This window comes from Vanacampus margaritifer, chromosome 11 (genome assembly GCF_051991255.1).
Source record: "Vanacampus margaritifer isolate UIUO_Vmar chromosome 11, RoL_Vmar_1.0, whole genome shotgun sequence".
Classification (NCBI taxonomy): Eukaryota; Metazoa; Chordata; class Actinopteri; order Syngnathiformes; family Syngnathidae; genus Vanacampus; species Vanacampus margaritifer.
The window spans coordinates 22,119,601-22,132,581 of NC_135442.1; the positions used below are offsets into that span (position 1 = coordinate 22,119,601).

Here is a 12,981-nt window from a genome sequence, read left to right on the forward strand (position 1 = left end):
AAAAATAAATTTGTTTACTTTGGGGCTGTGCTAGGTAAAAAAATATATATATATATATATATATATATATATATATATATATATATATATATGTAGTCAATGTATTACATAAATCCACGCTGTATTTGTTTTCTGAAGAAGAAACATGTCAAGGCACAAATACTAATTGTACAATAAACGCAGTATCTTTGAATGCATCTGTATTCTGGAGGCGGGGCAAAGCGATGGGAAGGAAAGGGTGTTGTTTCAGCGCTTTTAGTTTACATCCAGTTCGATGTTCGGTCTGAGACAGAATGTGTAAAGTTAAACTTTTAGGACGAAGTCCAAATTGTGAAAGCAATGCAACGTCTAGAATGTTAATTGCATAATAAATATTGATAAAGTGACCGTGACCGCTTGCCTGGCACAGCGAGCAACGACAACAGAAGAATGTGCCTAAAAATAGTTTCGTCCAAGACAGCTCGAGATGATACGGTGATTAATATGGACTATCCACTGCATAGGGTTCGTGTCTCTTTTGGGTTTGTTTTACGTTTGGAAATTATTAAGATTAGATACATTTTAGTTTTAAAATGGATACACTAAAATTGGAATATCGATTAATTTTATTGAAACAGTTTGTTTTTCAATTCAAATTATTTTTATTTTTCTTGTTCTAAAACGAGACACAAGTAAAATAATAATAATAATAATAATAATAAAGTATGCGTACTGACCAGAAGATGGCGACAGCGTAACGCCTACACATGCATCAGAATTGTTATTAAAACAAACTTATGCAACAGACCTGGACAAATGGGTTTTGCTGAACAACCTTCTGAGGCAATTACTGCAATGTGTCTTCCTCCTTAGATGTTAAATAGCAACCTTCCCCAATCCTAGTCTGCAAAGGCCGCAATCTTGCAGATTTTAGATTCCGTCCTCTACCAGCAAAGGTGTGTGCCATTTACTTACCCAGATTTCAAAGTTGTTCATGTGAATTTAACACACAACAAATTTTTGCACCCATTATATCTACTTCATGTCCACACATTAGCATTTTGTGCTGATGTTATATCTACATTGTGGTCAGAGGTGGCAAATCCAGGTCCAGAAAGTAACAAACCTGCCACAGTTTGGCTTTAGCCCGAGGCGCTAGCTAGCTACCTCCCATTGTGCTCGTTTACATGCTAGGGAGCTAGCTAGCATCAATGACTAAAGTCAAACTATGGCAGGGTTTTACTTTCTGGACCTGGATTTGTCACCTCTGATTGCGGTAAAAATGAAAATCAAGTAACCAGTCATTATGCTTAAAAAAAATAAAGTTTCCATGCGTCATATAAAAGAACCAGAGATTCCAATTGGGACGGCATAACTGTGGTGGCCTTGAGAAAGACAGCAAGGACACCCTATTTGGTCTGTCCACTATGTTAATGGGTTAAAGCAGTGGCGGGCATTTAACTTTGTCTATATTACTTTTAATATATTTAGAAATGTCATGTGGTATTTTCAATAAATTGCTACATGTGTAGATAATATGGTACGTGTTATAATAAGAAACGTTACGGCAATATTGCTAAAAAAGAAAAAAAAGCTAATTTTTGGTCAAATAAATGCAAGGAAACCTGAGGTCAGCCATCAATTTATTAACAAACATGAGGTATAAATTGAGTTAAACACACGAAAATGCAAAGTGTACTCGAATAACTTTCTAAAATGCTATAAATAAATGATGATTATTTAGTGAGGGGGGGGGGGGAAATGGTTGGTAGGTTTATTTATTTACCTAGATGTGCAAATAGATTTTATCCTGTTACCGAATTGAAATAGAAAATATCTGCAGAGAAGTCTTTTACAACCACACAATTACTATACGCCTAACACTTCTTCTGAGCAGGAAAAATGTCCCTCTAAAAAAACACAAATATTCATCATTTTTGGGGAATTTAAAATAGACTAAAAGTGTTGCACACAATTCTAGCTTGCAGAATGTGGTGTGTGTTCACAGTTTGGTGCATTAAGCAGTATTGCTCTCCTTGGAGGTCATTTTGTACAAAGTCAGCAGAGGCCTAATCTCATAGTTGGGTGTTCTTGTCAAAGTGCTCAGTCTTGCCTCTATTAATATGATCTTCATTCAGCTCAAAGGCGGTATTTTCCACATGAAAGTGCTTCTCTTTTGCTCGTTCTGCATAGCCATCTTCCAATGACGGAGATTCACTGTCTGTTTCAGATGATCCCAGGCCATAACACTTTTTATAGGTTTGGTATCCTGCGGAGCAAAATGCAAGAATTCCGAATGATTCATCACCTCAGCATAATCTCTTCATTCACCAGACATTAAACACATTAAAACTTGAAGACTAAAGTTGTAAATGGTGCAATGAATAGTTCTAGCACTGTAACCAAAAATAATTATCTTGTAGGGCCCGACCGATTAATCGGCCACCTATTATAATCTGCCAATTATTGGCCTTCAAACATCGGCAAAAACAATTGGCCGATTATTTCTCCCTTAAAACGTTATTAAAGAAAACTAAAGTTTCCAACGCTGTCAAAGTATCACGAATGCACCATTTTGCTTGCATAGCATTAGCAACTAGCAAGTGTGTAGCATATGTTATTCTGGTTTTCCCTAAGCGTTCTTTAAGCTGTTTAATGACATCGCAGTTTAAGTTAACTGTAAAACTAAACACACAACATTAAGAATTACATCCACTCTCCTGGCGGCCCCATGACTCTGGCTGGATTTTGAAGTGTTCGGTTTAGGTGAACGGTATGGGAATTCTTCTTCTTTTTTTTTTACACGCACGCACGCACGCACGCACACACACACACATACAAAAAAAAAATAAAAAGGGAGAACAATGATGATGACATGTCAAATGATCAATACTGCCCCCCCCCCCCCGAAAAAAAAAGAAAAAAAAAAAGAATTACATCCACTGTATGTTTAAATACAAAACATGGTTCATTTAACATCGCTAGCTAAAAGCGAAGGGAGGATTCCATTCAAATGCTAACAGGAAGTTAGCATCGACTTCGGGAGTGTTTTTCCTTCAAATAACAAATATCCACACACAAATCTTGTGGGAACACATACCCACAGTTGATATTTTACTACCCAAAGGCACACATTCTTCCCAATGTGTGAAAAACGAGTTATTTTATTAGAATTCAATCACAACTTTCTTCCAGCGTCACACTGCTCCCAAGAGGCCAAAACGCACAGGGACAGTCAGTATTTGTTCTTACTGTTTCTTCAGTTGCTATTATTTTAGTTTATTCTATTCTTATTTCACTTTCTTATTGTTTTATTTTGTCATTGCCCGTTCAAGTTATATTTAAGGTTGATATTTCAAGGGTTCAAAGACATTTTTTTTTCAAAATTCAACGATGCAAAATCTAAGGATTTTTATTTTTGTCTTAACACACATTTCCACATGACATGGCACGAAATACAATCCCCGAGGTCCCAGGTTAGCCCAGTAAGTCCCAAGACTTGTGAAAATAACACAAGATAAAAATATATAAAAGAAAAGGTTAATGCTTTAGAGCAGTTTGTAAACAATATTTTTTTTTATTATTGACACATAAATCTATACAATAACCTTGTATACTTCATTAAAAATTGTTGATAAGGTCATATTATGGACTTGTCATTCAAAGCAGAGAATCTAGCAAAAGTTTGTGTGTAAGTGACACCCACTGAAAAGGAATATGGGAGGGGGTAATTTTATGCCATTATATATTTTTAAAATAATCAGAAGATTAATTGGTAATCTGTATTTTTTTCTGCCAAATATCAGTATCGGCTTTAAAATATGCATAACGGTCAGGCCCTATTCTCTTTTGAACCTTTAAAGACCACTGCCCTTGAACACAATAAAATTATGTGTTTAATCTCTCACTCCCTTCCGGTCACAAGTTGAAATTGCTTTGGCAGTGTTACATATGTAAAAATACTGCTCAAGTCAGGAGCAGACAATCTTTTTAAGGTACCGGTATGTTTTATACAACTTTTGATGGCACATTTTATTGTATGAACCTTGATCATTGTCCTTGGGCTCACTGCAGCTAAATGGCCTCCCATATGCTCTGCATTTTTTTTTCTGTCTGTACAATTTCATGTTAGAGCTACAGAGTTGAACAATGGTGACTCTGTAGTTGGACCACACATTTATTTATTTATTCTTTTTTTTGTTTGTTTTATCATTCTCCAATTATGTATTTTACATTTCAAATTTCCCCAAAAGCTTCACTGGCATGTCAGTCAGTAATTATCACGTCCATGGCAGCAAATAAGCTACACATCTGACAAGTATCGTTTTCACAAAGGGATAATGGGGAAAGACGTAGAAGTCGTGATAATTGCTAAATTTAACCTAAGATTGGCTTGGCTAGCGCGTTTAACACCAAAATGAAGTACTTGGGACGATCGACTCAACTTTTCACAGACATGGCTGGAACCGCGTTAAAGCGGAGATCATCCAACTTTCAAAAACAAAATAGCAGGCAAATGAAGAAGTGTTTGGGCTCAGGAGAGAACTCATGCACTTGCTCAATAGAACCAGAAACAAATGAATTATCCTACGTGAGGCCATATGTCAGCCTGGAGGAGTGGCTTATATAAACTTAAAAATATATTATTAACAAGTGGTTCGAATGAATGAATAATATACAAGTAGTGTAAAATATTTATAATATGAGGAATGTTATTTGTTTATTTTTTTCACAATAGAGTCATGAGTTTTGATTTGGTCTTTTAAAGTCTGCACAATAAATGTTCTCATTTGACATTAGAGTAGATCTTACTTTTTTCAACAACAAAAAATCAATTTATCATTGCTTTTAGAATATACAATTTGCTGTTAAACAAAATAGGAATTTAAGAAAAAAAATTATTATATAAAAAAAGATAAAAAACAATTGTCCATTCGTTATATTGTCATAATCTTATTGAAAAACCTTGCTCCTGGTCTCTTGGATTAATGTGCAAAATAATAAAAAATAATAATAATAATGATTTGCTGTACAAAATTAGAAAGTTGCTCCTCAAATGAGATTATTGATTTGCAAAACTCCTCCGCAAAGGAAAAACAGAAAAATAGACCTTTTCAGATATTTAATGCTGTCTCTGCATTTAATACAGTTATTTGAAGATGTATTTTCAATAATAAAATAAATAAATAAATAAATAATTAACTCCTAGGCATTTTCACTTAAGCAACTCCCTTCGCTCCCGGCTGTTTTAATGGATTTTGACTGATTGTTCAAGACCCACAGAATATTGTGTTCTATTGCTATAAAAATATGGAACCTACCAAAAGAATGATGAGTCTCTTCTTTCATCAGGAAAAAGAAGCATATTTCCATCTGTTTCTGTTTTGCAGCAATAAGCATTAGAATATAGCTAAGTTTCATCATTATTCACAAATCTGTTTAATACAGTGGGGGAAAGAGCTTTTTGCAAGATGACCCTGGTTAATTTCCTATGCTCTACTGCCATCTGCTGGCCGTTTGTGTAATAACTGCCTTTCCTTCAAACGTTCTTTGCAGTTGAGAGGCTACATCAAAGCCTTCTGTATGCTCTAGCATTTAAAAAACAACAACATAAAAATACCTCTTTGGGAGCATGGTAATATTTAAAATAGAACATATTTATACGTTTTTTGGGAGCAAATGAGCTAATATAATTAAGTAATTAAATTCTAGTATTCTTTCCTGGTATGAAATCTAAAATGGTACATGGTCTAAAAGGGAATGGTTAAAATGGCACCAACTGACCACATCTTCTATTAAGTTTTTCCTGAATTAAAATCTGTGACATAATATGTGGTTCAGATAAGGAATGTTTGCACAGGCAGATAACAGGCAGACTCATTTAAAGGCAAGGCTTGCCTCACACACTGCAATAAAACCAGTAGTAAACGGAAGGTGACGCTGGTTATCATGTTAACCCACATGTCGCGACAAAAACAGCAGTATTCCAAACTTGCTAGTGTTCACATTTGTACAATTCTTGTAGCTCACCTCCCACAAACAGGACGGCCACCACAAGCTGAAAGATGCTATAGATAAGGGGGAATGCAAACATGACCTCCAGTTCAGCTGGGCTGAAAGACAGCTGCACAATGGTGCTACACAACTGGGAGTTCTGAAAACCAGTCTCCAAAGCAATTGTCCGACACCTGGAAAGAGAGAGAAAGAAAAAAAACATAACAGAACTACAGCACATACCAGCAAAGGAAAATTGAATTAAAGTGAAGATTTTGTCATGACAACAAATGAATAATTCGATTAAGAAAATACAGTACAACATGACATATCCATTTAACAGGTTTCCACCACTATGGCGACATTTTGAAACTTCACATCATCAACTGTCACCGTACCTGTACCATGGTTGACCTACAAAGCGGGCCATAAGGAAACCCAGCCCAAAACCAATAAAGGGGTAGATTGTTCCAATGATCCAAAGAGAGGGTGCGATGGTCCAGGAAGACTGGTAAAGAATTCCACCAACCACAGCAATGACGATAATGAGAGCAAAGCCTGTAATGGACCCAATCTGGACAGAACACAATATACAGCAAATAACATATTGTAGATTTATATGTTCATGTTTATATTATATTATATTATATTATATTATATTATATTATATTATATTATATTATATTATATTATATAGTGGAGCAAGAAAGTATTTGGCCAGTTTACCAAAGACTTCCTATTGGATTTTGGCTAAATACTTTTTTTACCCTACGATATGATATATGGTATATGATGTGATGATCTATGATATGATATATGATATGATACGATACGATACGACACAATACTATATTATATTATATTTAGGGGTGTCAGCCGATTTAAATTTTTAATCGGAACTAATCGCATGACTTCAATAGTTAACTCAAGTTTAATCAAACATTTTACATCTGTTCTAAATTTACAATAAAATGTACAATAAAATATTTTTCACACTCTTGTTAACATAAAAGCGGGGATTTTTTTTTAACTAATATAAATATGGCTACATCTTTTAGTCATTGATAAAGTAATTTCATAATAATTCATAAAATTGAGTTTAAATTAAAAAAGATGTGCTGTACTGTACATGATTTGTGTTGAGGTAATTTTTCTGCCACTAGATGGCATAACTGCATTTGTAAGATGCTGAGTGTATGTTTCTTTTCATGTAAAGAGCTATCTAATCTTTAATATGAAGCAACTTGTGAAATTCTGCACATTTTTTAAATTGTAAAATGCAACTTGAACCCAGTCTCCACAAATATACGCATTATTATTAAATTTATTACTGCTAAATTTTGACATGGACCTGTCTGCTGCGATGTGACTGGAATTACCCCAGTACAGGCTTTCCAAGTAAAGGGGTATCATTAATCGTACGTTAAACAAATTAGTGGCGTTGAAGGAACTTTAATTTAGCTCAAATTTAACACACTCATTTTGACACCCCTAATTATATTATATATTTATATACGACAAGACAGTAGATCAATGCAAATTGCTACCTTGAGGATCTTCTTAGCCAATTGGGGCCATCTGCGTTTAAAGTACATTCCCACAGTGATTGGGACAAGGAGGGCCACAAGAGTGATACCTGAGGAAACCCGAATTGTATTAATTAAAAAAAATCCCAATGAAAGTATATTGAATCAACACGAGTGGTATATTTACCAATACTGTCATATGGGATTTGGATGGTATCTGAAGAAGTCCAGACGGAGGTGTATATGAGCAGACAGAGTGGCATCATTCCTAAAGCCAGGATGGAGGAGCAGGCTGTCATACTGATACTGAAGAGAAGGAAAGTCACATGACATTAAGTTGGGTTTCCATCCACCCATTTTTATTTGAATTTTCAAGAAATGCGACAATAAAACTGAATAGAAACACGAGAAATTCAAAAATGGGCCCAAAATTTTTTTTTTTAGGCTTGGGGGGGGGGGGGTGGATTTTGAATAACCTCTAGCAAGACCGGATACACGTCACACGTTTTGACCGGACACGTACGTTTGTAGTCCCAACGCAATGTCGGAAGATAAAGTAAGGTATGTTTGCTGTGCTTTTTGTGGCTGTGATAGAGAAACTTTGGAACATTTGTCTTTTGAATGTGTGTACACCAAAATATTTTGGGAAGCATTTCAGCACTGGATTTCGTAGGACAATGATTCACTAACACTGGATTTCAAGAATATTAAGTTGGGGACAAAAAAAGGGAAATGATGCTCAATACTTTGATAATAATGGCAAAAACTTTATTTACAGATGTAGATTTATTAAATGTCAACCTTTGTTTTTGATTTATTGTAAGGAAATTGAAGGGTTTGGAATGACATTGAAGAGGGTTAAGACGACACAAGCCTTTTCGGTATTTAATTACTTTTAAAAAATTACTGTCTGATTAGACTTTTTTTGTTTTTGTTTTGTTTTGTTTGTTTTGTGTGTTTTCTCTTTGTGTGTGTCTTGTTTGACAGCACCGTTCTGGTTTGTATGCCCAGTTTGAATTGGATGTTGGAGTTTGAATTAATAAAGAAAGCAAAAAAAAAAAAAGGGAGAATATGTTTGTGGGGACAGCGAAACTGATATTTTTTTCAAAATCAATTAAAAAAAAATGAATATTAATGCTATTTTAGATTGAAAACTACAAACGCAAACTCATACGACGTCATCGCACGGCGCAGTCGCTTCCTGATTTTTCTTCTTCTTTTAAATTACTGGTGGATCACATCTCTATGGTGTATACTGCCACCTACAGCGGCGGAGTCCCCTCTCAATATATCGCAAAAAAACTGATGGAAATGGGCATAAGTCGCCTGTCCGTTCTGCGCATTTTCAGTAAATTTGCTTAAAAATTTGAAACAATTGGATGGAAACCTGACTTTTGTTATAGAAGCACAAAATTGTGAATAAAATGTGAATGAATCAGCCAACATTTTATATTATCAAATGAACCAGCAGCTTCTCACCTTAGGTCCATGTCTCCATCTAACCAGTAGCAGATAATATTGGACCCGGAGCCTCCAGGACAGCAACCCATGATAATGATGACAATAGCCTGAACAGGTAACACATTGAAGGCAAGTGACAGAGCAAAGGCGGTAAAAGGCATAATGCCAAATTGACAAAGGAAACCAATAATGATGCCCCAGGGTCTCTTCAGGTGCCCCCAAAGTTTTTGGGCATCCACTGTGCAGCCCATGGAAAACATAACCATCGCCAGCATGATGGTGAGCACCGTGCTTAACACCAGACTCAGCGTTGCATTAAAGTCCGTGGTTGGAACAAGGCAGTTAGTACCAGAGCAGACTGTTGCATTGGCGAGGCAGGCAGTTGTTTCCTTGAATAGAGACATATTGGAAATGTGATGGCGGAGGAGAGTTATCCGTGGCCAGCCAATTTTGAAAGACAAGTGGATGTGTGTCCTTTCATAGATTTGACTGGACGGCATCCTCTCCTGTTCTTTTGGTTATCCAATGAGATGCTGGTGACCAAACTGTCCGGCCCACTGCTCTTTATGGCGGCTGCCAAATAGTAATGGGAAGGAAAATTGCGTGGAAAAAAATTAACCATTGTTACGTTTTATGGGGTCAGTGTTCAAAGCACGTGCACATAAAAGACAGATTTTTGAAAGGTGATTGCGCCACCGTTTTATTTAAATGCCCTTTGGTCTCTTAAAACTTTATAGACAGTTAAGCTATGAATGCCTGTGTCCTCTGAATTTAAAAGAGATGATGCTGTGCTTGTAATCTATAGAGTAAGGACCACCCATGTTATAGTGTTGTTAAATTTAAAGTATATACAAAATGCTCTGACATATACTGTACATATCTGATTACAAAACTGGCAATGATTGGATTAAGTATACTGTATACAATAGGGCTGTGCAATTAATCATTAATTAATCAAATTCAATTACAATTTCAATTTTATTATTAAAGATTATTAATACATATTTTTGAGTGGTGTAAAATTTATACATTTTTAAAATTTTAAAATGACTTAATCTTAAAATAAATTTTGTTTCATCCAAAAGGAACTTGCATAATTATAGTCTTTTAAAGAACTTACTATTTTTTTTTTTACGTTTAAACATTTTCTTGTTTTATACAAAAAAAAAAAATGATCGTCCTACTGCACAGTGCACACGCTGCACTCCAACTTCAAGTTTTGGGGTCAAAAGGAACTTAGATAATTATAATGTTTCTATTTTTTAGAAATAAATAGAAACATTTTAAAATATTATTATTATTAATTTTGTTGCAACACTCAATGAAAAGTTAATTGCATATTTAGCATTATAGGTAAATAATAAACATTGGGGAAGTCCAGGAGCAGTAAAAGCTAAATAAACACAGAGACCCCAGGGAGCAATGCCAAACTATAATGGCATTGTTTTTTGTTGTCTTTCTTACCAACAACCATCCATGTTTTGTTTTTTTCCGGATCAGCAAAAAATAAAAATAAATAATACAGATACATTCTTATTTTATAAATGGTCCATGTGTAAAACAACAAGGTATTAATGGCTTAAAGTTGTGTTCCTAAAATCTAAACGGCTATATTTAAAATCTTGAGTTATATATATAATTTGTTGGGAAAAGGTGTTTAATAAAATCAATGAAGACAAAGTTATATTCATCTTTTTTTTCTTTTCTTTTTTTAATAATGACAAGACACACATTTCCTTCCTTTCAACATGGAGAGTGAACTACAAAGTAGCCATGGTCCAGAATATTGAAAAAGGAGGTACCAGCTGTCAAACTAATTTACAGCTGCCAGCCAGGCACTCGTAGGTAATGCTAACAGCTAGCTGCTAGCCATTTATGTCAGACATTTGTGCCGTACTATACAAGAAAAGTAAATAAAGTAAAGAAAAGCATCCTTGGCCCAGAATATTGAAAAATAAGTAAAGAAAGCAAGCCAGGTACCAGTCTGTCAAACTCATTTACTTTTAGACCTACCAGCTAGGCACATGTTGCGAATGCTAACAACTAGCTGCTAGTCACTAACATCGGGCATTTGTGCCGTATTATATAATGACGGTGTAATTAACATAACTCAAAGAAACAAACAAACTGTTTCCTTTTTTAAAATAAGATACCCCTTGTACCCATGGTGTATGTTGTGATAATTGGGAAACAAAAATTTAAATAATCTGCCACATGTAATGACATCTTACGCAGTTTATTTAACCTTTATTGAACCAGATTGCTCCCATTAAGATTAAGAACCTCTTTTGCAAGACAGGCAGCAGCGAAAAACACAAAAGTTACAGACATGCAAAAAGAGACTAAGTACAATTAACAAATGGTACAAACTTTTGGATGAAACCACATTTTGAGAAGAATTACAATAATAAAACACAAGATATAGAAAGTGCAGATATGAATTAAGAGCACATGGACAAACAGACAAAGGACAGTGCTAGCAGCCATCTTCACATCATCGTCAAAGATCACAATTCGAGCTGTCTAAATTAATCAAATAATTGACAAGTAATTGAGTATCAAATTAATCAACAACTATTTTAATAATTTTTTAATTTAAAATTGTCCAAATCTTGTGATTTCAGCATATCAACAGTAATTGTTTACTTATTTCTGTAGTGCTTCATGAAAGAAGACTGATTATCTTCTATGTTTAATCATAATAAGACATTTGCAAAAATCTTTTTAATTTGGAAAACAATGACCGAAATGGCAACATAGTACAAAATATACAGATTAATCGTTTCTAAAAAAATATTTGATAGTGACAGCACTAATCATTTAATCAACATTCACACAAAAAAAAATTGCCTACACTGTCCATATTTTTCTGTGCTGTACACACCACAATTAACCCTTCTAAGAATTCCTAATTAATAACCAGGGCAAATTGATAATAATAAATTGTATTTGTAAATGCGCTTTACATTTCAAGAGAAATCTCAAAAGTCTTTAAAAAATTATCCTTTTCCTTCACCTTGCAGGAAATAAGATTGTGACCAACATGAGGGCCAGTGGCGTGGTGGCCATCGTGAATCTTGGGAACGGACGGGGAGCTGGGCTAGACAAACACGCCCCAACCAACAACACCACCACCCCACCTCCATTAACGAGTAGGAATCGGCATGTCGGCCGCAGCCCGTTGACAAATAGGAATCGCCATGAGGGCTGAGTGCCGCTGATAGCTGATAAAGTGCATCAGGCACACAATAATGGTGTGTACAACCATTAAATGAAAAAAGCAACTGACTGTTTTCCTCAAGAATGTTTTGACAGGTCAGTATATATATATATATATATATATATATATATGACTTGTTGTATAAAATATCTTGGCCGTTCCCTGGGTCTCTTGGGGGGTGCTGCGTTGCGGGGCTTCCCCTGGTGTCCGGGGCGGCGCCGCCCCGGCGTGGTCCGTCGCTCTAGGGCCTGCCGACGCGGTTCGGGGCCTGTGGGCTGCCGGGGTGCCCCGTGGTCCCCTCTCCCCTCCCCCTTCCTCCCCCTTCCTCCCCCTTGCTGCCTCTCCCTCCTTGCTTCTCCCCGCCCGTCCTTCGCCTCCCTGTCCCTTCTCCCTCATCACCCTTCCTCCCCCCCCCTCTCTCTGCGGCCCTGCCGCTGCCTCCTGCCCTTCTTGTCGTCTCCTTCCCCCGTCCCTTCCCCCTCCCCTGTCCACTTTCCTCCCCCTCCCCTGGGCCGGGGGCTCCATCCGTGGCCCGGGTCTCGGCGCTCCGGGGGCCGGGAGGGCGGTTGGTTTGGTGCTGTGCCCGCCCTGCTCCGGTGGACCTCCTGGCACCTCGGGCGGGCCCAGTATGCGGGGGGCGAGCCCTATCGCCCCGCCGGGCGGGTCCCACATGCCCGCCGGGGTCCCGGTGGGGTGGATGGGGGTTTGTTGGGCGGGCGCGCCTCCCGCCCGTTTGGGGGGGGATGCTGGGGGTGGGAGGGTGTCTGGGGTTTTGGGGGCGGCTGGGGTGGATGGGGGGCA

The 12,981-nt window shown here is 36.9% G+C and overlaps 1 protein-coding gene across 1 annotated transcript; it reads right to left on the reverse strand.

Moving 5' to 3' along the window:
- Window positions 1-1,867: 1,867 nt before the first annotated feature.
- Window positions 1,868-9,364, reverse strand: slc10a2 (solute carrier family 10 member 2). The gene is made up of 6 exons (XM_077580408.1): window positions 8,979-9,364; window positions 7,687-7,805; window positions 7,521-7,609; window positions 6,372-6,547; window positions 6,010-6,167; window positions 1,868-2,248 (listed from the first exon to the last, which is right to left on the reverse strand). Exons 1-6 carry the CDS (start codon window positions 9,362-9,364, stop codon window positions 2,055-2,057), a joined length of 1,122 nt encoding a protein of 373 aa, XP_077436534.1. The 3' UTR covers window positions 1,868-2,054.
- Window positions 9,365-12,981: the final 3,617 nt, after the last annotated feature.